This window comes from Typopeltis vanoorti, chromosome 14, assembly GCF_054136105.1.
Source record: "Typopeltis vanoorti isolate ZY-2024b chromosome 14, IOZ_Tvanoo_1.0, whole genome shotgun sequence".
NCBI classification, from domain to species: domain Eukaryota; kingdom Metazoa; phylum Arthropoda; class Arachnida; order Uropygi; family Thelyphonidae; genus Typopeltis; species Typopeltis vanoorti.
The window spans coordinates 59,469,135-59,494,672 of NC_143562.1; the positions used below are offsets into that span (position 1 = coordinate 59,469,135).

The 25,538-nt window shown below is 36.8% G+C and overlaps 1 protein-coding gene across 1 annotated transcript in view; it reads left to right on the forward strand.

The window, feature by feature from the left end:
* The window catches only part of LOC150099519 (cilia-and flagella-associated protein 96-like), a 69,901-nt gene that overhangs the window by 22,918 nt on the left and 21,445 nt on the right, over positions 1-25,538 (forward strand). Inside the window, exons 5-6 of the mRNA XM_090404527.1 lie at positions 3,306-3,476; positions 19,984-20,165. Of these exons, the coding sequence (XP_090260653.1) occupies positions 3,306-3,476; positions 19,984-20,165 (353 nt within the window). The remainder of the gene's footprint in view (positions 1-3,305; positions 3,477-19,983; positions 20,166-25,538) is intronic.

Here is a 25,538-nt window from a genome sequence, read left to right on the forward strand (position 1 = left end):
TCTGTTATTCATTATCTATATGGATCACATTATGAAGGAATGTGGTATTAAACCTGATATCAAAATTGGAGATGTTAATGTCAGCTCTTTGCTTTATGCGGATGATGTTATACTTCTAAATAAATCCGCTACAAGTCTGCAAGATTCTCTGACTAAATTGAATAGCTGTTGTAATAGATATGGTATGAAGGTCACCAATAAAAAGACAAAGACAATGAAAATAGGCAGAATCATTGAAAATGTCAACTGTGTTGTGAATGGAGAACCTGTGGAACAAGTAAAACATTTCAGCTACTTAGGCACAATTTTTACTGAAGATGGTAAACTAAATATAGAAATAGACAACAGAATCAGCAAAGCTGGTATCGTGGGAAGTCAATTGAATAAATTCATATGGAATAAGAAAGAAATTAGTCGGAACACTAAATTAGCTGTATACAAGACTGTGTTCAAACCAATTTTAACTTATGGATCTGAGAGCTGGGTCAGAAGTAAAACACTTGACCAAAGACTAGAGACCGCAGATATGAGAGTCCTGAGAAAGATTAGAGGCGTGAACAGATGGCATCAATGGCAATATCATATTAAAAATGAGGATATTCGGAAAGAACTTGACATTGTCAGCATCCAGGAATGCGTTAGCAGAGCTAATCTCAGATGGTATGGTCACTTAAATAGAATGGGAGAGGAAAGATTAGCAAAACAAGTGTTCTCTGCCAGGTTGGCAGGAAAACGACCCAGAGGAAGACCAAGATATAGGTGGATTGATACGGTACAAAGTACCTTAGACGATAGAAATATAAGATCTGATAATGTTGGAGTCTTGACAAGTAACAGACTGATTTGGAGGAAAATTGTAGATAGGAAGTTAGTAATGATGTAATTTTTTCATGTAGTACTGTCATATCCTGTACACCCCTTGAGGGTACATGGCAGGAATTTGATGATGATGATGATGATGATATCCTGTACTCCTATACTGTATAGGAGTACAGGACCAAGCAACAGCTTTTAGTATCTTATATAAATGATGACTCTCTACCCAATGGGTGCTATAAGACAACAGATGAAGCCATAGAGAAAAACCATAAAGTAATTTTGGAAATGAACAGGAAGCAAGATATTAGCCTTATTTCTCTGACTTTGACTTCATTACTAAAGTGAAAGAACCATACATGGGAAGGAATTTTCAGCACAGGCAGAATCTTTTTCTGTTTCACAAGCTACAGACCTATAGCTTTTGAAATGTATTACAATAGCAATATTAATTAAGTTTCTGTTGCAATGTTAACTAGCCTGTGATACTGTTAAATCCTGAAACAAAAAGAGACCACATACAACACTATTACATCACTGGGTGCAAGTATGGCAGAAAACAAGAATTCATTTTTGCAATCCTGAAATATGATGTATATAAATAATGTCTTATGTATCTGCATCACAGTTAGTAAGCCAAATGTATTGTTTTTCATTGTTTCGTTCACATCAAAAGGACTGACTGATAACAGAATATCAGTTTATTTTTATTTTTTTATTGCATTGAGCTGAAGCAATATCCTCACTGCCTTTAAAATTTTCACACATAGCTGCTGTACACCATATAAAGTAATTTCTTATCATATTATCATACAATTTATACTCTTTGATGGTATGAAAGACTATATCTTTCATACCATCATATAATGCACCGAAAAGTTCGTTGCATTATCACGCAAAAGTGACCAGCTGCCTGCATCATGATATTCATGCTGTACGCGACGAATTCTTGCTATCAATCGCTTCAAAACTTTGAGATAAAACTCACCATTGACTGTTTGGCCAAGCAGAATGAATTCTTTGTGGATAATGCCCTTGGAATTGTAGAAACAAATCAGCATTTTCTTTACTTTTGACTTCTCCAAGCACCTTTTTTTCGGATGCCCCTCTCTGGTGGTCTCCACTCAGCACTTTGTTTTGGGCTCATAATCAAAACACCATATTTCGTCACCAGTAACGATTGTTTCAAGGAAGTTTGAGTCCTTATGAATGGTTTTAATGAGGTCCTTGCAGTGTTCAATTTGATACATTTTTTGGTCATCAGTCAACTTGTGGGGAACAAACCGCGAATTCAATTTACGAAGGCCCAAACTCTCGGTCAAAATGTTGTGCACAGTTGATTTTGGAATCCCCCAATTCATCTTCAATCAATCTCATGGATGATTTCGGGTTTTCTTTGATGAAATCATGCACGTTTTGGATGTTAGCTTTGCTCAGTCCAGTTTTTGGATGGCCAGGCTTTTCGTCATCCTCAAGTGTCTCATGACCACTTTGAAATCGTTTAAACCACTCGTAAACTTGAGTATGGGATAAGCATTCATCACCATATGCTTTTTGAAGCATTTAATGTGTTTCGGTAAAACTTTTACCAAGTTTAACACAAAAGTCAATTGCAGCTCTGTTTGAAACCCATTTTCTGACCGTTCGTCAAAACACACTGTCACTCTTGGCACTATAACTCGCTTCTAATGAAACAAATGTCATAAGAAGTTGACACAACACTAATAAAGGCTGCTGCTTTATAAAAAGATACAACAGGTGCCGTCACTAATTTCTTCTATTTTTGAAAAGTTCGGTTTCTTTTTGGACAGAGGATGTATATTAATAATTCAAGTAAATAAGCAAGTTGCATGTTTCATATTTCACTACAAAAATTATTTCTTGCTATCATATGTGTAATTCTATGTAATTTCTATATAAATATTCACGAATCTATTATATAAATATTAGTATAATTTTGCAAAGAAATTGGTTAGTGTCAAGGAAACTAGTTCATCTAATGGAGTGTTAGCTATGCTGTAAATACTATGAAGCAGTGTATTATAATGACACTTAGAGAAATTTAAATATGTTTAAACCACTTGCTTTCAATGACAGGCCATGTCAGAAATTTTTTATATGTATTTAGAATATCGAAAATATTGTAACCAATATTTTCAATATAGTTACAATAAGAATTGATGTTCATGCATTTTTAATTTATTTATAGATGTGGCTGCAATACCTGTTTCCCTACAGGATAAAACTGTTTAGCTTATCTAAGTTGCAACATAGTTTCCATGGCAACAATAGATTTTGTTTGCATTCACTTGTTCTGAAGTTTCATTGACTGATGATATATTGTTCCATTTAGGCATAAAAAATCAAATCAAATTATTATTTAAAAATGACATTGAATAAATTAACACTAGATTATTTCCTGAATATTTTTACTCTTTTAACATAATTTTGACCAAATATAAGAATGCTGATCTAATTTTTTTTTGTAGATATTACGACCAAAGTTCCCTGTGATCACCAAACCTTTAATTTTGGGATCATACCCACAAGATTACTTTGATTCAAATCCATATTTTGTAGAAAAGCCAAAGCCACCACTAGTAATCAAGAAAGAAAGGTTCCAAGGAATTCCATTTATTCCTTCAAATCCTGGCAAGAAGGTAAGCATTCCCAAATATTTTAAAGAATGAATTATGTGTGTGTATATATATATATATATATATATATATATATATATACTTTTAAAACGAGAAATTCAAATTTACTAGGTTAGAAAGTAATAATACTTTATAGTTCCAAATGAAAAATAAATTAAATCCCATATTGGTCAGATGGCAACGACGACTAAAAATGACAAAAAATATATATGGTGTATGTGTATTAATATTTGGTTATCTTAGAAATGATATTCCAGTGATTGGTTCTAGTTAGAACCACTGAAATATTTCAGTTGATGGATGAATATCACTGTCTGGTATGGGATCACAACTGGAGGCCAAGTGGCTTGATAAAATTCCAGATTTGGTCTCTAGCATATGATTTCTGGATTTATCTACCCTCTGACTCACCCACTGTATACTGGAAGAAGTGTCAAAAAAAAAAAAAATTGAAGAAAATATTTCCTACATAAGGAGTTATGAAATGAAAAATATACCTGGCTGTAGCACCTTTTATGCAAACTGTGCCCATGATCATCATCTCTAATGATAGTTCATATATAGAAAAGTCATAACATGAATTACTAGAATTAATGAAATTTGTGGAAACTTTAAATAGTGATCTTTTGGTGGGGTAAACCAATTAAAACAATGTATATGTGTGCATTCAAAAAGACAGAGTAAGTATTTATGCTTGTAGAAGTGTATGTTCGTGGGACCAGTTTTCCTGTTCTGAGGTATGAAAAACCTGAATTTCTGGGTGAAAAACGCCTTCCACCTCAGTATGAGACTAACTAACTCACCTTTAGCTGAAAAGAACATAAAAGTTCCTAATGTCATGGATGGGAATAAAGCCCAGGTATTTCCAACTAAAGGGCTTCGTCTATACCAACTGAGCTACAGAGGATCAATTCCTAAACCAGACAACAATTAAAATGAAATGGGATATTTAACTAACTGGAAGATAATGTTGAAAGACAGAATAACATAGTCAGAAGCTGGGTGATATTACAATGACAAGATAGAATTCTAAAAGCCTTCATGGACCTGTTCTCTAGAAAGAATCTCCATGGCTGATATTACAGATTACTATGATATAGTTGATTTTTTTTTTTATGTCAGTCCCATCCATGAAAGATCTTCCACTGACTATACTTTTAATATGATAGGTATACAATATATGAATGGGCTAAGGAATAAATAATCTACTCTAGAGACCAAATATCAGACTTTTCCAGGTCACTTCAGGACTCTAGTAATAGTGTGGTGATTTCACACCAAGCAACAAAAATTGTCTACCATCTAAAGATTTCACAAAACATCCACATGAAAATGGGATGTGAACCCACATCTTCTTGGTTGGAAAGTAGAAACACTATCACTTGTCATATAGCTGACACCAACTGTTTGGGCCAGGTATTTTAATGTTGTAAAATGGAAGGTTATGTGCTTTGAGTGGGGAAAAGATTATATACTGTGTATTGCTTTGTATCACCTTTTCACTACTTGTATATGGGAAATATATTCTGCATTACTTTAACCTTGGCACCTCTCCTGGATCTGGCTTCCACTGATGAGACCTCAAATAAAGGTTGAAACTGGTCTGGGTGGTGATCTTTCCCACAATGCACAGCATCATTATACACACCTGAAAGGATGTGTGCTTTGCATTATGGGATATTAAGGCAATTAATGTGAAGTCATTAACCTCTATATCAGTGTTTCTCAATGTGGGGCGTAGCCCCACAGGGGTGGGCAATTAGAAAAATGTACATGTACATATTGATATTATACTTTTTCAGAACTTGGCTGACTATTATGCTGGGGGGGGGGCATCAAAATCTTTGAGACATTGAGGTGGGGCATGATCCAAAAAATGTTGAGAAACACTGCTCTAGACTAGTAATTGAAGATACACATGCAAAAGTTTGCTTACACTTAATAAAGGAATGAACAAGAATATCATTTCTTAGCATCTTTAATTTAATTTCTGAGATGAAGGTGCTACAAGTGAAGGAGATACAAGTGCTACATTCTTTGTGGAGGTGGTTAGTCAAATGCATACAATGGGAAGATACAGATAACTATAATTCTGCAAAATCTGCTATGTGAAATACATACATACTTGCTGTACAAATATGGCAGCAGGTATACTGCCATACAGCAACTGTTTCAATGCAGGAGGTTGAAACTAATCATTATTCATACAATACCTACCACACTCTTTCGCTGATGAAGATACACACCTTACACACACACACACACACACACACACATATATATATATATATATTGATCCCGTACATGAGAGGTCAAGTGACCTACAGGCACATTAGTGCCATGTGTGGGATGCAGATGAGGTGCAGTGGTTCAAGTATATGACTTGTTTTTTTGAAGAGTTGCTAGTTGTAGTTGTTTGGGGAATACTTCTTCAGGATGACTGTTCCAGAGGATAGAGGTCGGTGGAACAAAAGGATGAACAGAAGCAGGTTCGGTGGGTTTGCAGCTGCACAGTAAAGGCGTGCTGGGCAGCTACAGCTCTTGTATTAACAGGTGCAACAGAAAGTAAAGGAATGATGGTTGTCAATTCACTGGAGCAGTGACCATGGAAGTACCTGTAGAACATTGTGCTAAAACACTGCACCTGTGAAATAGAGGCTAAAGTTATTAAAAGTTTTTTTGCTTGGTTTCATCCTTTATCGAAGTGTAAGCAAACAAAATTTGCGTGTGAAGTCACGTAATGACTGGGCTACTTGTATATGGAGCTTAATGACTTCACATCAATTGCCTTAGTACCCCATAAATGCAATGCACATACTACCCTTACAGACATATATAATGCTATGCATTATGGGCAGGGCCAATACCCAGAAAGGTTTCGATCTTTATTGAGGTCCTAATCCAGAGTATTTTAGTAATAGGGTTAACACCTTTTGACCTACCTGCATATGGAAATAGGACTTTTGCATTCCTTCAACTTTGGTGACTTCTGGGTCTGGCTCCCACTCATGAGACCTCAATAAAGATGGAAACTGGTCTGGATAGTGACCCTTCCCATAATGCATAGTATTATACATGTCTGTAAGGGTATGTGCATTGGATTATAGGATACTAAGACAACTGATGTGAAGTTATTAGCCTCTATATACAAGTAGCCCAGTTCTGAACTTCATCTGCAAACTTTGTTTGCTTACACTTGGATAAAGGATGAAATCAAGAATATAATTTCTTGGCATCTATAATTTATAGACTGAAGTTAGTCTGAGAGAGAGAGAGAGAGAGAGAGGGGGGGGATCATCTATGAGCCTATTAGCATGCCTCTGGACGGTGACAAGGATTTTACGGGAAATTTTAGGTGAACCATCCCAAACATGGGAGCAGTATTCTAGATATGGATGGATTTGGGATTTGAATATCACACCCTTACTAACTGTACTCATACATAACTTCAAGGAAAATTACCCCTTGTTTTCTACCCTCTAGCAATAGGGACGAGAACAAGAAAATTTCATCTTGTTCTTGTCCTTCTAATTTCTTCTGCATCCATCCTATAAAATTCCTTTACTAACTTACATATTTCTATCATATCCTTCCTTTCTGCTGATCCAAACTTTGTAGCTAACCCACAAACTTCAACTAATCCTCACAAGGGACATTCCACAGACTAATTACCATCTTATTACCTCTGAACCCTGTATACTACCTCCCCATCCTGAAGAAATCTTCAAGATATGCTCGTGTAGACCACAGCATACATATTTGATTCAAGATCAAATATATATGCTGTGGTCTACACGAACATATCAAAACCTGACAGAGAAGAACTTGCTGTGTATTATCATGTTGAAATCCACATTTTCATCAGTTAATACATAGAATGCACTCTTTTCATCTGAAAGTGAATAATCTTATACTCATCAATATCATTATTATTTCCTAATAAGAACCATCTAGGAGTGTACAGGTTACTACAAGGGTAGTCTGAAAAGTTCTCGGCCTAACAATGAAAAATCACATTTATAATTTCAAAATTATTTTTATCAACATAATCTGTCTAAAGACTAATACATTTATTCCAGCGATGCTAAAGCACCATTATCCTGTTCCTGTAGTGGTTCTCAGTAAGATCTGCAAAATACCCCTCAACAGCTGCAAGAGGTGACTCTTGATTTGAAGAAAAATGCTGACCAGCGAGGAAGAGTTTTTAGTTTTAGTTTTGGGAAGAGACAGGAGTCAGAGGGAGCCAAATTTGGAGAATAGGGTGGATGTTCCAACAATTAATAGTGCAGGTCCCTTAATTTTCCCATTGCCAAAACACCTTTATGAGCAGGTGCACTGTCCTGATGAAGGATGATTTTTTCCTTCTGCAAACCAGGTATTTTCTCATATCTAGTCTGGTTAAAAGATCGGAATAATATTCCCAGTTATTGTTTTACCCTTTTCAAGATAATTAATAAACAAAATGCCTTTAGCTTCCCAAAACACCAATGCCATGACCTTTCCTGCTGATGGAGCCAACTTTGTCTTCTTTGGCACTGAACAACTGGCTTCTGTCCACTGTTTTGACGCTGTCTGGATTCTGGTGTGTAATGGTGAATCCAAGTCTCATCCATAACAATAAATCGACACACAAAATCAGTTTTATTCTTATTAAAACGCTCCACACTGTTTAGAGATGTTCACGTGAGTGCATTTTTGATCTGCTGTGAGCAAGTGTGGCACCTATCTTGCACAAAGCTTTTTCATTTGCAATTCTTCGTGCAAAACATATCCTACAAGTTCTTTTGAAATGCCTTTAGTCTCAGCAATTTCAAGCATTTTGACTCACTGGTCATCCCATACCATATCGTGCACTTGATCAATGATTTCTGGTGTTGTTACACTTTTTGGATGTCCTTCACATGGATCATCTTCAAGGCTGGTACGGCCACATTTAAACTCAGCAGCCCATTTCTTAATTGCTGAAAATGAAGGAGAAGAGTGCCCATAAACTTTCATGAACTTCAAATGAATTTCTTTTGGAGTTAAACTTTCTTTTACAAAGAATTTTATAACTACACAATACTCAGTTTTATCTATTTCAATGGACAGACAACACTTTTGCTTCAGACAGCTGTATAAAATAAGCTACTTGATAGAATAAATGACTTAAAATTTCACATGGATGTTTATGACAGATGCACTAACTTAGAAAAAAAATTCTTTCCAATGGTGTTGCCATCTATGGTCGAGGCCAAGAACTTTTCAGACCACCTTCGTAGAGATGATACAAGTCAGGTGTAAGTTCTGAGACACAATGTTTGAGGACAAGCGTAGAGATGCCATTAGGACCAAAAGATTTTATGGTGTCCAATTTTAGTAATTTTCTGATGTCTTTTTATCAAAAAAAAACTACAGTGCTCAGATTCCAGTACTGGCAGGAGGAGATTTCCCTTAGTCACATATGCAGAAGGTCAAAGAAAAGAAAGATACCAGCTTTATCCTTGGTGAAGTAATAGCGGTGCCATTAGGATGTGAGAGAGAGAGAGAGAGGGATGGAATTGTAGGCAAGCAGTTGTGTCCAAAGGCCTTAGCAATGGACCAAAGGCACAACTTCCATTTGGACAGGAGGCAAGTTTTCTGCTGATGACTGTTTGGCATTTGTTATATGTTTTCATATAGGCAAAGTATGAAGCTAAGAATTATCAACACGTTAGCACAAGAAAAGTATATTTAATATACTGCCAGATATTTCAGTTTGAAAATAAACTATCATAAGTGGTCAATTGTTTGTATTCTACTTTGTAAAAAACTGCTTTCTGTCAAGCCACTGATGATGCTTTGTTATTTTCAAACTGAAATATCTAGCAGTATATTAAATATACTTTTCTAGTGCTAACATGTTGATAATTCTTAATTTCATGTCACAAGTCTCTCTCAAAAGTAGAGTATGAAGCTGGGGTTCTTGATGAGCGCCACCGGCAGTAAGCTGATTTTTTTTATTTTTTTATTTGGCTGCTTTGATATACTTTTTGCTGAACCAGGGCTTGGTAAGTAGATGGGAAATTTTGGGTATAATAGGGAATGAAGGCCTTTGTGCCAGTGAGGATGAGTGGAAGCAATGGTTAGACCAAGGAAAGGAGGAGCAGAAATCCAAAGGCCATCCAATTTGGTACCTGTGTAGTGTAGTGTCAGAAGATGAAAGGCTGGGAGTGGTTGGAAGAAAGGTGTTCTATGAGAGAAGACTTGCACAAGATTCTGATTTGAGTTTCTGAGATGAGAGATGACCTCTAGGGCATATTTCAAAGAGCTGGCTAAAAAGAGATCCACGATTTTAGGAGACGAGGGTTATTAGGAATTGTGTAGGTGGATGTATAATTTACATTAGGTCATTAATTATGGCAGATATTTCTGTCTCATGTCCAGCATGGTCGATGGTCTGGGTAAAGGGAATCCAGCTGGAATTGTGGATGTTGAGGTTATTGCAAAACAGTAAATTCAGCAGATGAATATTATAAAATGGGGCAAGGAAACTCTGAGCCAGAGTAGGTCAAAAGTATGGGATTCTAAATTAGTCTCTCTCTGGCATGCATCTGATCTTACAAACACAGGTGAAGACGAGTGAAAGTAATATTCAGACCAAGGAAAGGAGGAGCAGAAATCCGGATGTCATCCTGTTTGCTATCTGTGCAGTGCTAGAGGCTGCTGGAAGTGGTTTGAAGAAACCACTTCCGGCCTTCACAAATCCTTCCACCACAAGGGTGGTGAATGGATTTGTGAAGCATGTCATTTGAACATTGAAGGTGGGCAGTGGATGGATGTAGATGCTATTTGAGCTTCAGTCAAGAATAAGAAGTCTGTTCTGGATGACTGTAAGTGATGGTGAACGACATTTATGTTGGTGTTAATGCCACAGATGTTAGCAAAGTGGATGTAAAAGTGAGTTTTTACTGAAGAGATTCTGGCACAGTTTGTTATGACCAGTGTTATCATTGTCAAGATTCGTCATTAATTGTTAGAGGAAGGACAGGGTGGAGACATGCAGTGAGAGGAGAGATTCTTAAACATGACATCAATACAGGGAGTGTTAATGTCATGTTGGAAGCAATGTCAAGGTGACCTCGACAGTGCTTCCAACATACTATTACTCAGACTCCCTTGCCAGGCACGACCTGGCAGAGCGTGTGGTAACAAGATTATGCACCAGTTGACAGGAAGGCCTGTTGACTTGCTACCAACAGGTCTGGGACTATGCACTAACTGATGAGTGGTTCGTGGCACCATTTTAACTATGTACCCTTGAAATGAGGAGGTTGTGGATCTCTAAGTATGTTTGGCCATATCTGAACATTTCTGGTTGAATATCTACTCCAGCTGCCTCTCCAAATTTCAGGCTTTTTATAGATTTTTCCACCTCAAGTATTAATATGTATTCTTGTTTGTATTCCTCTTGAAAAGTTTCTACCACTGCTGTTCTGTCAAAGCTTGTTTTATTTAACACGCTGTCTTTCAAAGTAATTATCCAGAATTACCCCATCTTCAGTTTCATGTCACCTTTATCTTTTTTGACTCCTTTTACAGTACTATTTCCTCAATTTCTGAACTTCTTCAATAGCCTTAGAACATTGTCACCTTGCTGATATCTATCTTCTGTATTCTTACCCAAGTCTTCCCATGACTTGTTTATCTACTTTTACACATAGCTTAGCTCTCTTACATTTTTCTTTGTATTCTCTTAAGGCACCTGCAGACTTGCATGTTAGGAGGTTTTGGTATGCTTTCTTCTTTTCCAGAACTGCTTCTTTAACTTCTGGTATTTGTCATGGAGTTCTTATTTTTGTATCCTTACAGAGAGCTTCATCATATGCCTCCCTCACCAAATCAATTTTCTCTAGAGATTGCCACTGAGATTCCAAGGTCTGATGCTTCTTTTCGAACTTTTTTTTCTTAAATAATGTTTGTATAATTGAGTCTACAGTATACTCCTGAATTCTGCTCAACTCGTATTCTCTTTAATACTTTCTTACACACTTTTCTTTTTAATAAGATATTCAATTTTATCCTGTTTACAACTAAATGATGATCACTTCCTATTTCATATCTTCTGTGTAATCTTACACAAGACACAGACGTCCAGCAGGTACTTACCACTATTATAAGTAATAATTTTACACTTTGTCACTTAAACTTGCAATCATTATCCTTTGTCCATATATTAAAATATTCTGCAGGATCTCTAGATCAACTTTATTTACAATAATAAAGAGAATACAAGTTTGCTATTATCCTGCACCAATTTGCATAATCAGCAAATAACTATTTTTTTTTTTCTCACATCCTTGAATCATTAATATACCAAGTCCATCACTTATTCATGTCCCCTACTATTAATTCATCCTTATTTGGTTTAATATACATTGAGTTCTATATAATATTCTATGTATTTGCAAAGTCCAGCGGTATAATGACATAGACATTTCCTTTATCCAACACAACTGTCATCACTTTGTTATAGAAAACAAGTCAATTTTTAGGTAGTAGATGAAGTTCACTGGTCAATGTGAGACCACCACCCTACTGGTTTGAAAAAGATCAATGTTTGGTTTCTAGAGTAGTATTTCCATATTATCTAAACCTTAGTATACTCACAGTATACTAATATTAATGTTATATTGATTTACATCTGTTAGTGGATGGGATCCACATAAAAAAATATATAAATAAATAAAACTAATACAGTAATCCCTTGATTAGTGCGTCATTTTTTTTCGATACCCAAATTTGCGTCTTTTTTTTCGATACCCAAATTCAATTAGTGTGCCTAAATTTTCTATCTATACATTTTTATGGCTAACTATTTTAAAAAAATCACTCACGAGAATGAAATAATTTAGTTACTGATTTAAAACATTTTACAAAGTTATTTTTAATGGCATACTACACTACTTCCATGTACACTATGTTCCAAATTTTTACCGCCAAAATTTATGTCATCCGCTATAGTACGCCCACAGATTCGAGCCCCTTCGACACTTCTGTGCATGACACAAAAAGGAGAAGCCATTCCGATTAATCAATCTGTCTTCTGGGATGAGTTGTTTATTATTACACGTCAGAAAATTAACTTCTCTTTTATGATCATTGTAGTTTTTAAAGTGGTAACTATTTTGCTTGTATAACAGTTGGGAAATTTTATCTATAAAGCATGTGATTTCGCGTGTTGGTGACCAATTCGTACGTCTTTCATCTCCCCCTTCAATGATAAGGTCAAAGAGTTAATTGAATCTCATTCTGAAGAATTAAGTGATTCCGACCTGCTAAATTTAGATGCACAGTGGGAAGATCCTGAAGAATATGAAGAAAATTTAACCACTGATAGTCAGCCAAAAGAGATTTCACAGAAACAATTTGAAAATATTTTTCGTGCAATCGAAGTTTAAAGAAGCAATGCATAGAGGCTGACCCTGATGAAGAGAGAAGCAGTAAAATTTGCAGAAGAGTAGAAGAGGCAATAGGGCCATACCGTCGGTTGTATGAAAAAAAAAGAAACAAAATGCCCACCAAACTACGTTAGCTCAATTCTTTGTTAAGAAGCAGAATAATAAATTTATATTCTGAATATGTTTTATTGTCTTTCAGCTTCATGGTTTTCCTTTAACTAGGCCCTGAGACATACCTTAATTCTTTTATAAAAAAATTAAGGTTCAAAAAAAAATTTGAAGTATTTTTCCCATATATTCGATTAGTGCATTTTTGATTAATGCGCCTGTTTTAAAGAATGCATTAGGCACACTAATTGAGGGATTGCTGTATAAGACCTACCTTCACAAAGCTGAGGTTCTCCCATAGAGTATCATATTCCTATATAACCATTTTTGAATTCTGCCCTTAAGCAACATTCCTGAGATACTAATTGGTCTATAATATACTACATTTGCCCTGCAGCATTTTTATGTAACAGGGCTATCTTTTACTTTTTCCATACATGGGACTATGCTGGTACTAAGTCTCAAATTAAACAAGCAGGTTAGGGATGCTGCTATTTCTCTTTTACTTCCTCATAACACATGGGCTGATATCCAATCTAATCCCATGGCTGTATTTGTATTCAGAATTCTTAATATCCTAACACCTCTATAATTCCTCTGTCTCTATTCTCACATAAGTCACTATATTATTTCCAACCAAGTGATCAATTACTTTGAAACTTTGTAATCAACTGTTTCTTCTGCTTCTCTCATTTCCTTTACATCTCTTTAATACAGTTATCCTTCCATAAACTTATTTCATTTGCTTGCTACATTGCAAAAGAACTCCAGGATTTGTTTTGTCTCGTTTAATTTTTCTCTCATAATCTGATTTTACCTTCCTTACCATGCTGATTACCTTTCTTGCCTGTGATAACAAGTTCATGAGCTTGTTATCACTTTTCTCTTTATATTCTCTCTACAACTTTTTATTTTTTTTCCAGCTCCTACTTAATGATACTACTCATCTATTTAATTTCCATTTGGTTTATTCTCCTGGCCCTAGGGTAGACAGATTGATACTACTTCTCTCAAATTTCCCTTGATCACACACACTGCTAATATCTTTCCCTTGAAGTTTTTCATGTATTGGCAACACTCCAAGTTGCATCCTTTGTTTTAATCATAATTTCTGTAGTTTTATATATTGTATACCTCTTCTTAATTGAAAATTCAACATGTTAAACCAACTCCCCAAGTTTTTCCACATAAGATTGGCTAATTCATCTTCAGTCAAAAAGTTTTTATAAGATTCTTTGCATGCTATACAGGATTCAAACTCCCATCTTTGCACAACCAAAAGACATTATCAATACTGAATGAACCAGGGAGGATCCTGAAGACGGCATGATCCCTAACTCAGTCATAAGACATGTGTGAACCTTGGTTACTGAGAAATGCTGACACTATCAACAGATTCAGTACCCTTGTAAAAATTAGTCTCTCATCACATATTTCAGGTAACTGTCACTTTATCTACATAAATTCATTCTAGTTCCTTCTGGCTACGTATCCTTTCATTTTTCAGATCTATACTTCATATTTGAAGTTCCTTATAATAGTTATTTGTCCTGTGCTCATTAAACTAATTTGCCAATGCATGCCATCTACATCTTCCTTTGTACCCTGCAGCATAAAAGCAACAAATGATATTATATATTTGCCCAGTTAGCCTCTAACATCAGAGATAGCCTTAAATGTAATGCTGCCATGTCCTTGCTTTCCTGCTGAAACTATGTCCTTGTTGGTTGCATTTCTTCTGCTATCACCAACAATATTATTTCTGTCCCGCTCAATCCTGTTTCTCTATGCTCCCTGAAAATACAATACTCTACATTCTATTCATATATCCTCTTCTTAACCAAGTCTCACTAATGTGAATAATTTTAGGCTAAGAAGCACTAATATTGACAAAATCCTATCCCATAACTTTCACTTATATCATGTTTTAGAATGAATAATATCCTCAAAAGATTTTGCTCATTTATTGTGTTGGCAAATAAGTTCGTTCGGTTTTTCAGAGTGGAATGAAACACATTTTATTTAATATATAAAATACATACTAGTCAGTTATATATTGATCTTCTTTATCAATGACCTCTTGCCATCTGTCCACCAACTAGTGTATTCAGAAATGATAGGGAAAATAAAATGGGGGGGGGAGGAGTATTGTTGATGATAGCTGATGAGCTGCAGCCAAGGATAATAGAAGTTGAATTGCAGGATAGAGAAAAGAGAACATTTGAGGCCATTTGGTGTGAGATTGTGGCTAGCAAAACTAAATATACAATTGGGTGCTGCTATAGACCAGGTGATGGAAAAGATGGTGGTGACAGCATGCACAAGCAAATAGAAGAAATGAGTGGAAGGAGGGTGATTATTATGGGAGATTTCAACTATGGCCGCATTGATTAGAGTGAGGAGAGGACACACGGGAGGAAGGAATTGGATTTTATGCAGTTATTAAGGGATAACTATCTGCGACAGCATGTAATGGAAAATACTAGGGGGTCAGAGAGTGCTTGACCTAGTAATTACATCTGAGGATTTGGCTGCAACAAATATGACCACATTGCCACCAATCGGTGAGAGTGATCATAGGGTCTTGACTTGGGAAGTGGCTAAAGGTGTAGAATTTTCAATTAAGACAGGGTACATGTGGAATTATCGGGCTGGAAAGTATGACAAGCTTAGGAGTTTGATTGGTTCAGTGCCATGGCATTTACAACTGCAAGGACTAGAAGCCGATAGTGCATGGGAGGTAGTTAAGAAGTGTTTGCATGAAGCAATGGCTGACTGTATACCTAGAGTCCGAATAATAAATCAAGTAGGGGTTAAATGGATGAATAACACCATTAAGCTTGACCTGCAAAAAAAGAAACAACTATGGAGGGAATTTAAGGAGAAAGGCGACTGGCAGGCACACGAACGGTATAAAGCGCAGGCCAGAAGGGTAACGAGTGTGGTAAGAAAAGCAAAAAAGGATTACGAAAGAACATTAGCCATGCAGGCTAAAGACAATCCTAAACAGTATTTTAGATATGTAGCAAGTAAAAGGAAAAATGTACATGGTAGAATGATTTTAAAGAATGCCGATGGTAGGGAGGTAACTGAATCAGTTGATATAGTTGAATTACTGAGTGAGCACTTTGCAAGAATATATCATCCAGGTGGTGACAATGCAGAAACAAATGTACCAGTAGATTATACGGGAATTGTGGTGAATGAAGTGGAGGTGAGTAGTCTATTGCATAACCTCAATGTCAATACATCCGTGGGATTGGATGGTATACCAGCTCGTGTTGTACGAGAAGCAGCTAAAGAATTGTCAGTACCCTTGACTATTTTGTTTAATTTGAGTCTCGGGTGCAGGTTAGTCCCGAGAGGGTGGAAAGAGGGGAAAATAGTTCCACTGCATAAAGGTGGTTCCAAGACTGCTGTTGTAAATTACCGACTGATTAGCATATCAGGAATCATTGTCAAGGTCTTAGAGAAATTAGTCAAGAAAATCTACCCTTCACATGGTTTTGTGAAGGGTAGATCATGCCTCAGTAACTTGCTCATGTTTTATAACACAGTGATGGCTGAACTGGATAGGGGTAATGGGTTTACAGTAATACTACTGGACCTTGCCAAGGCTTTTGATAGGATACCACATAGAACCCTAATCAGTAAACTGGAGCAGATGGGGATAGATATAGGGTTGGTGAGATGGATAAGGAGGGTGGTTGAAGGAGAGATACCAGAGAGTGGTTTATGCAGGAGTGGACTCTAAAAGATGGCTTGTGACTAGTGGTGTGCCGCAGGGCTCTGTTCTTGGACCACTGCTTTTCAATTTGTTCATCAATGATATAGGAAAGGATTTAAGAGGAAGTGTTCACTTGTTTGCTGATGATGCAAAGTTGGGTAGAGCAATTGTGAGTGCACAGGATGTCAAAATGTTACAGGATGATTTGGATAGTTTGGAGGACTGGGCTAGGAAAAATGGATGTCAATTTAATGTGCCACAGTGTAAGGTTATGCACTTTGGGGTGAAAAGAATAGCAGCAGTATATCGCATTGGTGGAACCGTACTCCAGGAGATTGATGAGGCCAGGGATTTGGGAGTGCTGGTGGATAGGGAATTGAAGTTTAGGGGGCACATTGCAAAAGTGACTAAAACAGCTCACCAAATCACTTGGCTTCTGAAAAATACTTTAACATGCAGAGACAAACAAGTTCTTGTTCCTCTGTATCGAGCCTTGATAAGACCCCATGTGGACTACTGTGCCCTGTTATGGGCACCAAGGTTTCTTCGTGATGGGAAGGAAGTGGAGAGGATCCAGAAACGAGTGATCAAGATGATAGCAGGTCTGTGGAATGAACCTTATGAGAATAGGTTGAAGATTTGTGGGTTGAGGAAATTGGTCGATAGGTGAAGGAGGGGGTGATATGATTGAGACATTCAAATTACTGAAGGGTTTCTATAAGATTGATCCAGAAGATATTTTTGAAAATATGACTGGTGGTGAGAGGACTAGGGGCCATGAATGGAAGCTAGGCAAGAGTGTGGTTGACAAGGGTGTTAGAGCTAGGTTTTTTACTTGGAGAGTAGTGAATGAGTGGAATAAGCTTCCAGAGTCTGTTGTGGGTGCTACGACCGTGAATGAGTACAAGGTAAGGTATGATAGATTCTGTGTCAATGTCGAATAGTTGTTCTTGACATGATGTTAGGGCCTCCCTCGATGAGTCTGTCGACTCCTTGGAGTTGATCGGAACAACAACAACAATAATAATAATAACTTCATTATGCCACGAAAAACTGATCGTGTCTTTTGACAACCTACTCATTAGCAAAGGTTTTCCCATTCAGAGAATTCTGCAATGATTGGAATAAGTGGTAATCGGAAGGTGCCTGGTCCAGTGAATACGGAGGATGTGGCAAAACATCCCATCCAAGACATAACAATTTACTCCTGGTTGTTAATGATGTGTGGGGTCTGGCATTGTTGTGGTGAAAGACAACTCCTTTCCGAATTGCCAATTCAGGACATTTTGTGCTAACTGCACGGGTCAGTCGCATTAACTGTGAGCAATAGACAGTTGAATCAATCGTTTTGCCTGACGGTAACACCTCGTAGTGGACAACACCTTTATAATCTTACCACACACACAGAGAGCATGATCTTTTTTGGGTGCAATCCCACTTTCGAGATTGTTTGTGGCAGTGTTCTCTTGTGACCCCCCCATGACCTTTTATGTACCACGTTATCGTACACGCTTCATTTTTCATCTTCCTTAATCATCCACTTCAAAAATGGGTTGTTTCCTTGGCAACGTTGCAGCGAATCACAGATGGATATGTGAGCAGTCATATTGGCCTCAGTCAATTCATGCGGCACCCAAACATTGAGTTTTGAAACATATCCCAGCTTGTGCAAATGGTTTTCAACGCTTGTATGGGATATGTTCAACACTGCAGCAATTTCCCACACTGTTTGTGATGGATTTTTGTCGACAACGTCCTTCACAATACTTGAATCAACCTAGGTCAGGCGACTGGCGCGAGGTGCATCACTGACGTTGAAATCTCCAGAACGGAACTTGGCAAACGCGTTCTGTTAAGGCACCATCTCCATATCGCTGCATATTTTTTATGGGCAGCCTCCACAGCTTGTCTGCCATTTTTGAGATAAAAAAGCAAAATGTGCTGGTAACGTACATTATTTCCTTTCATTTCTAAAAATATGTTACACACTCGCAACTGAAATAGGTCGAACGAAAATTCACTGAAAGGTTATGTGAAATGTCGCCTTTCAACTGCACAGTAGCGTTGCATGGTAGCGTAACAATAGCGACAGGCGAAGCGGCATAAACTTGTACTAATGCATAAACCGAACAAACTTATTTGCCAACTCAATAGCAATGCAGATGCAGAGAAGTTCTACATGAATTCATGTAATCATTTTTAGAATTGTTTATCAATTGATTCAATGCTGACAGGTATGTTTTAGAAGGGGACAGACATTAAGTGGTTACAACTACTCACAGAATACCCACCAAATTTAAACTAATCTGCCAAGTATATTTTATATACATAATTTATTAATGGTCCTTTGACTGTCCATTAACTGAATTATGAAATTTAAAACTTTTTTGAAATATCTAAAATTTACTGAATTGTTTTTATTAATGGTAAACAACGTGATATCCAGTCATATTTTCCAGTTCACTACAAGCTGTCATCTCTAAGGTAGGTGAGCAGTAAGTAGTTACTCTCATCAAGTGACCAGGTTGCAGAAATGACCAAATGGAAAATGTAGCCAAATATCATGGGAGTTATAAAAGGGAGATACAATTATGGAAATTAATAGAAGTTATTGTTCTGAAATTACCATCATCATCCCCATGGAGTCAAAGATACATCGTAAGATGTATCTTTCTATTTCCTCTGTCATACACACAGCTCATTATATCATTCAAATTCCCTGCAGACACCACGCCCTCAGGTAAATGACCTATTGTTTTCTGCCTCTTCAGGGTTATAACAACTCCTTACCAATTTGTATGTCTCAATCATGTCATCTCTCCTCCTCCTATCCACTATACTTTGTGCATCTTCTTAATCTCTCTTGATACTCAATATTCCAGGGACCAGAAACTACCATATTCAATTGCCTTTGGACCCTTTCCAATATATTTTTCATACTTTTGAAAACTAGGTGACTCAATCTCACAGTAGTCCATACGTGGCCTAATCAAGGACTTATACAATGGAACCAGAATATTTTTACTTCTACAAATCAGTGTCCTCAATATCATTGCTAGAATTCATTCCACTATCCTCATAATTTTTGTAATATGTCCTTCTCTAAATTTCAGATTCCAATCCACTAATATATCCCCACAAAAGAGTCTGGACTTTTATCCTCATTTTTAATATATCTCCACTTTTTTTAGAAATGAAATATCAAAGGAAAATATTAAGCTTTTTTTCTTTTTTTTTTTAATCTCTGAATCTTTAGCTGGGAGGAATGAAAGCAGGCTGCTTTGACAAGTTCCCGCCACATATGCCAGATCCATGGAAACCCTATGTTTATTGTCGTGGTCCAGCTGCTGTAGTAAATAGCAGTGGAAACGTTTACAAAGCCATTCCATGTCCAAAGTCAGTGCGAATGCCATCAGTTATGCAACAGAATGTTAAAAAGTAAGTTATACAATCAAAAACTTCTTTTTAAAATATATAAAATACTTTTTTATTTTCGTTTAAAAATGATCAAAAGTTGGTCTATGTGATTTAAAATATAAAGTTAATTATAAACCAAAACTTCTAAAAGGTCTGGTACTGTTTTTTCCGATTTGGCCTCGGATCTCTGTTTGTGGTGACATGAAACTGAACTCCGAGACACATCTGAACATTCTGGATAATTCAATGCTTCTGCAAATTTATGGTATTTCTATGGAACTGACCCTTGTCTCTTTCAGCTGCTGTAACTATGTGGTTTGTGGACATGAACATCACCACACTTGACAGGCCTCCACAGAGCCTTGATCTCAACCCTACTGAACATCTCTGGGATGAACTGGAGTATCAAGTCAGGTCAATGGATGTCCATCCCATAACAATCCAAGACCTTCATTATATGCCTATGGGAAGACTGGTCCAAGATTCCCATTGACTGCAATTGTATGTCTGTGGAAAGTATGCCCTGCAGGATTACTGCAGTCATTGCAGCAAAAGGAGGCCTACAATGTTATTAAAACAATGCCATGGCTGTCCTCATGCTATGGTGTCCACTGACTTCTTTCCAAGCAGTGTATATCAGTATGCATTTAGACCTCAGTCAAGCATTGCAGATGCTATTATGGAAGATAAAAAGCTTACACAAGACAGCAAAAAATGTAATGATGTACAACTGACCCCTCAATGTTCAAGAGGCTTTTGATGCTGTATGGTGGCTGGCCATAATTACTCGATTGAAGGATTTTGAATGACTAATAACTTATTCGACCTTACAAAAATTATTTTAAAGACAGAAGAATAACCATGATATCGAAAAGTTCTTATGGACTAGCCACTATGACTCACTATTATGATTTTTTACTCACTGAAACAAAAGGTGTAGCTTTCACAGATGATGTAATGATGACCTAGAAATAGAAGCAACAGCAAATGATAAACTTTTTAAAATTGCAGAATCGGTTATTTTGAACACGTGTGAAATGTGAATTGCTTTAGACTTGGTGCTATTGAGAAGAAAGTTAGATTCAATAGCACCAAGTCTAAAGCAATTCACATTTCACATAAGTGTTCAAAATAACTGATAACATCTTTCTAAGTGGGGAAATTCCAAAAGCGTTCAGTGAGATAAAATACCTAGTAGTTATAACTAACAACAAATTGAACTGTAACAAGAACATCTTGCATGCTGCAGATAAAAGCTCACGTAGTAAAATCCTAGCAATGTAGGTAAGAATAAATTGGGAACTGAGCCAATGAGTTAAAGACAATACATACAGGAGCTATTCTACTGTTTTCATGACATATGCTGCAACCACTTGGAAAGACACACTAAAATCTAAGAAAAAAGCAATAAAAATTTAACAGCTTGTTTAATTTTGATGGTATATATCAGACAGAATTATTAGTAAATAATTATTTATTATTGATATTTCTGGTGTTATAACCAGCATCTTCAGAGAAACAAAAACAGTTTGTCACAGTACACGAGACTACAACAACATGGTGTAACAAAGGGACTAGTTTAACAAAATTGTAGCAACAACACAAAGACACTAAAGTCCTAATTATTAGGTGCCCTCTATCTAAAAAAAAAAAAAAAAAATGTAGCAACAACACAAAGACTAAAGTCCTAAAAAAACAGAGAGAAAGCAGGTACTAGTTATGTCTTAAGATGACTGTCTCCCAAATCTTAGGCAAATTTATACAGCCATATTTGTTGAGATTCGGAGTATGTTTTAAGGCTTCTATTGCTTCTAAGAACAATTTCTCTGACTTGTAAAAGCTTCCGTGCAGTACTTTTGTTTTCTTCCAGTTGATCCTGTGTGCAGGGGTATCCAAAGCATGGTCTGTTAGGCCCGACTTGCTATAGCGATAGTGCAGGGTGTATCTTTTATGTTCACTGATATGGATGTCCACAGTTCTTCCTGTTTGACCGTAGTAGGCTCGATCACACGAGCAGGGTACTTCGTAGACTCCTGGATGTGATAAAGGAGGGATATTGTCCTTGGGTGAATGGATGAGAGTTGCTAATTTAATTTAATACTTATTTACTTATAATTCTGTGTTCTGATATATGCCGTCAAAATTAAACAACATATACGATGAACACACAAGCCTTTCTACACGTTTGAAACGCGCATACTGGAGTAGTATGAAACAGAGGGAATCAATCAGTGCTGAGGAAGTGGCTATTAACAGACAGCTAGAAATAAGTTATGAAAAGTATTCAAAATTAGCTATAAAAAGCATTTATAGAAGAAATAAGCCTAAATTTGTGGGAAGAAGAATGAAAAAAAAAAAAAAAAAACCTAAAAACAGATCGACCACAAAGAATTTATATTTATACTATCAAAAGTACAATATAGCTGGTGACACTTCTGTAGGTTTAATCATGCTATTAATGGACATGGAAAAATAAGGAACTGCCTACTAACCTAAGGAACTATGATTCAATATCCTGAAATCATTGTTCTGCATATTCAACAGACTAAAAATCACCTGAGCTTTAATATAGCAATGCAACATGTCATTACTTCAGAAGATGAGTGGCCAGTTTCAAAACAGGGGCTTATCCAAAATCATTACGCAAAAGTATCTAGTTTTGCCAAGATCAATTTTTAACAATTGCAACATGAACTACTCATAATGTCAGGTTATATATATGTGTGTGTGTGTGTGTGTGTATACAGGTATCCCTTGCTTAATGCGGTTTTGATTATTGTAACGAAATTAATTGCAGCAATCACTTGATATATGCGGCAAGAGTTTTGATCAGCGCACCTTTAACCCTGAGGCACTCGCAGCTGATCTGACAGATAATACGAGCAAAATGCTTAATATAAATATTCTCACACAATTCAGTGTATAGCTTGGAGGTCATGAGTAGCTGTGCATTCATATGTTACGAGTGATATTCTGCATCTTTTTTGCTGTCAGTTTGGTTTAACACATGTTATGTAAAGGTTTGTGATATTTGACAGTAAACTGTATCTGAGAGATACCGTGACCTCTGATGTCAGTATAGTATGGTTTAGTTTTTTTTTTATTCTTTGTTCAATAATTTTTAGATTGTAACTGAAAATAAATAAACGATCATGTATTACAATATCAGGGTGTCGAGGCTAGCTGGTGAACGGACGTGTTATCGGAGGGCTCCTGAGAGATTTGTGTTTTTTGTTGATTTATTGGTGTTTTGGATTCAATTTAATTGACTTAAGTGTTTAATTTTGGTATATTATTGGAGCTTTATTAGCGTGGTTAGTGTACTAAAGTGTTTTATAACATAATCTATGTCGGGAAGTCGCCGCTAGATGAATTCGTAATGTGTAGTGTTCGTGCAAGCTCCAGATAAGATAAGTATTATTTTCAGTTATCGATACAAATTACTTAATATTGTGTAGTTTTGTTTTGTTTGCCTTGCGTATTTTAGTGTGTCTATTTTTGGTGTGTTATAACGTATAATTTGACAAAACACGTTACAGATAACTATGGCACCTGTGCGAAGGAAAATGGCGGCCAGTAATGAAGGTTCGCCATCGTTATCAAAGAACGGTAGCATAAAAGAAATGAGTCAGTGTACTAGCTGTGAAATGTACGTTTTGCGGAGTGCGGTCGGAGTGTGATTAGAAGATAATAAAGGATTGAATGTGTGTAGAAAATGTAGGGAGAATGCAGAATTGAAGTGTATTTCGGATCGTGAGAGTGATATTTTTGTCAACCTTCAGAATGAAGGAAATAGGGATATGACAAGAAACGGCAAGGTTGTACATGAAAATTGTGAGAGTGTGAATGTAGAAAGTGTGAATGATAGTATAAATGGTTTCTCAGAGAACAAAAAAGATGAGATAGATGCATTGAGTGAGATCGCGTTGTTGAATAGTGCGATACAAAGAGCACAACAGCAGCTAGAGTGCATGAACAAAAGTAGACTGAATGAACCAACCAATAATAAAAGGTATGACAGGAAAAATAGACGTATGAATGTGAACATGAACAAAATGAAGGATAGAGTGCTGTATGGAGACTCGTTAGTACGAGGTGTGTTAGTAGAGGATTTGACAAAATCGTACCAACCTGGTGCGACCATAAAGGACGTAACTGCGTCTATTAGAGAGCAAAAGGAAAGGGTGAAAGAAATGATTGTTGTGGCAGGTACGAATGATTTGAAAGGAGATAAAATGGAAATGATAGAAGACCTGAATGAATTGTTTGAGGTAGCAAAAGAAAAGAGTGAGAGAGTTAGAATGATTAGTCTTTTGCCACGGTATGACAGTGAAATGTTTAAAAGGAGGGCTATAATTGCAAATGACTTTATGCGTGGGTTATGTATGACGAGTGGTGTGGAATTTGTGGATGTGTGGAGTGAGTTTGATGGGCGAAAGGATCTATATAAGATGGATGGCTTGCATTTGAATGGTTACGGTGTAAGAAGACTTGAGAAAGTGTTGCTGAATGAAGTGGATGTGCAAATTCAGGGAAACTAGATTTGTTAGGGGGGGGAGGGAGTAGAGATACAGTCCTTATGGAGGCAGTTGAATGTAAGAATGAATGTAATATGCCAGAGCAAATAAGGACAACAAATCTGAGTGGGATAGTTAATATAAGGCATCAAGATAGGGTTGGGGCTAATGGGGGTCTTAAATTCATGTACACTAATACTAGGAGTATTAGAAACAAGAAGGAAGAGTTTTTGGCCATGGTTGGCACTTCCAGACCACAGGTTATAGGTATTAGTGAAACATGGCTGACTGTAGATGATATAACTAGTGGGATTGAATGTGATGGGTATAGTGTGTTCAGGAATGACAGAGAGAATAAAATGGGGGGAGGAGTATTGTTGATGATAGCTGATGAACTCCAGCCAAGGAGAATAGAAGTTGAATTGCAGGATAGAGAAAAGAGCACATTTGAGGCCATTTGGTGTGAGATTGTGGCTAGCAGAACTAAATATACAATTGGGTGCTGCTATAGACCAGGTGATGGAAAAGATGGTGGTGACAGTATGCACAAGCAAATAGAAGAAATGGGTGGAAGGAGGGTGATTATTATGGGAGATTTCAACTATGGTCGCATTGATTGGAGTGAGGAGAGGACACACGGGAGGAAGGAACTGGATTTTATGCGGTTATTAAGGGATAACTATCTGCGACAGCATGTAATGGAAAATACTAGGGGTCAGCGAGTGCTTGACCTAGTAATTACATCTGAGGATATGGCTGTAACAAATATGACCACATTGCCACCAATCGGTGAGAGTGATCATAGGGTCTTAACTTGGGAGGTGGCTAAAGGTGCAGAATTTTCAATTAAGACAGGGTACATGTGGAATTATCGGGC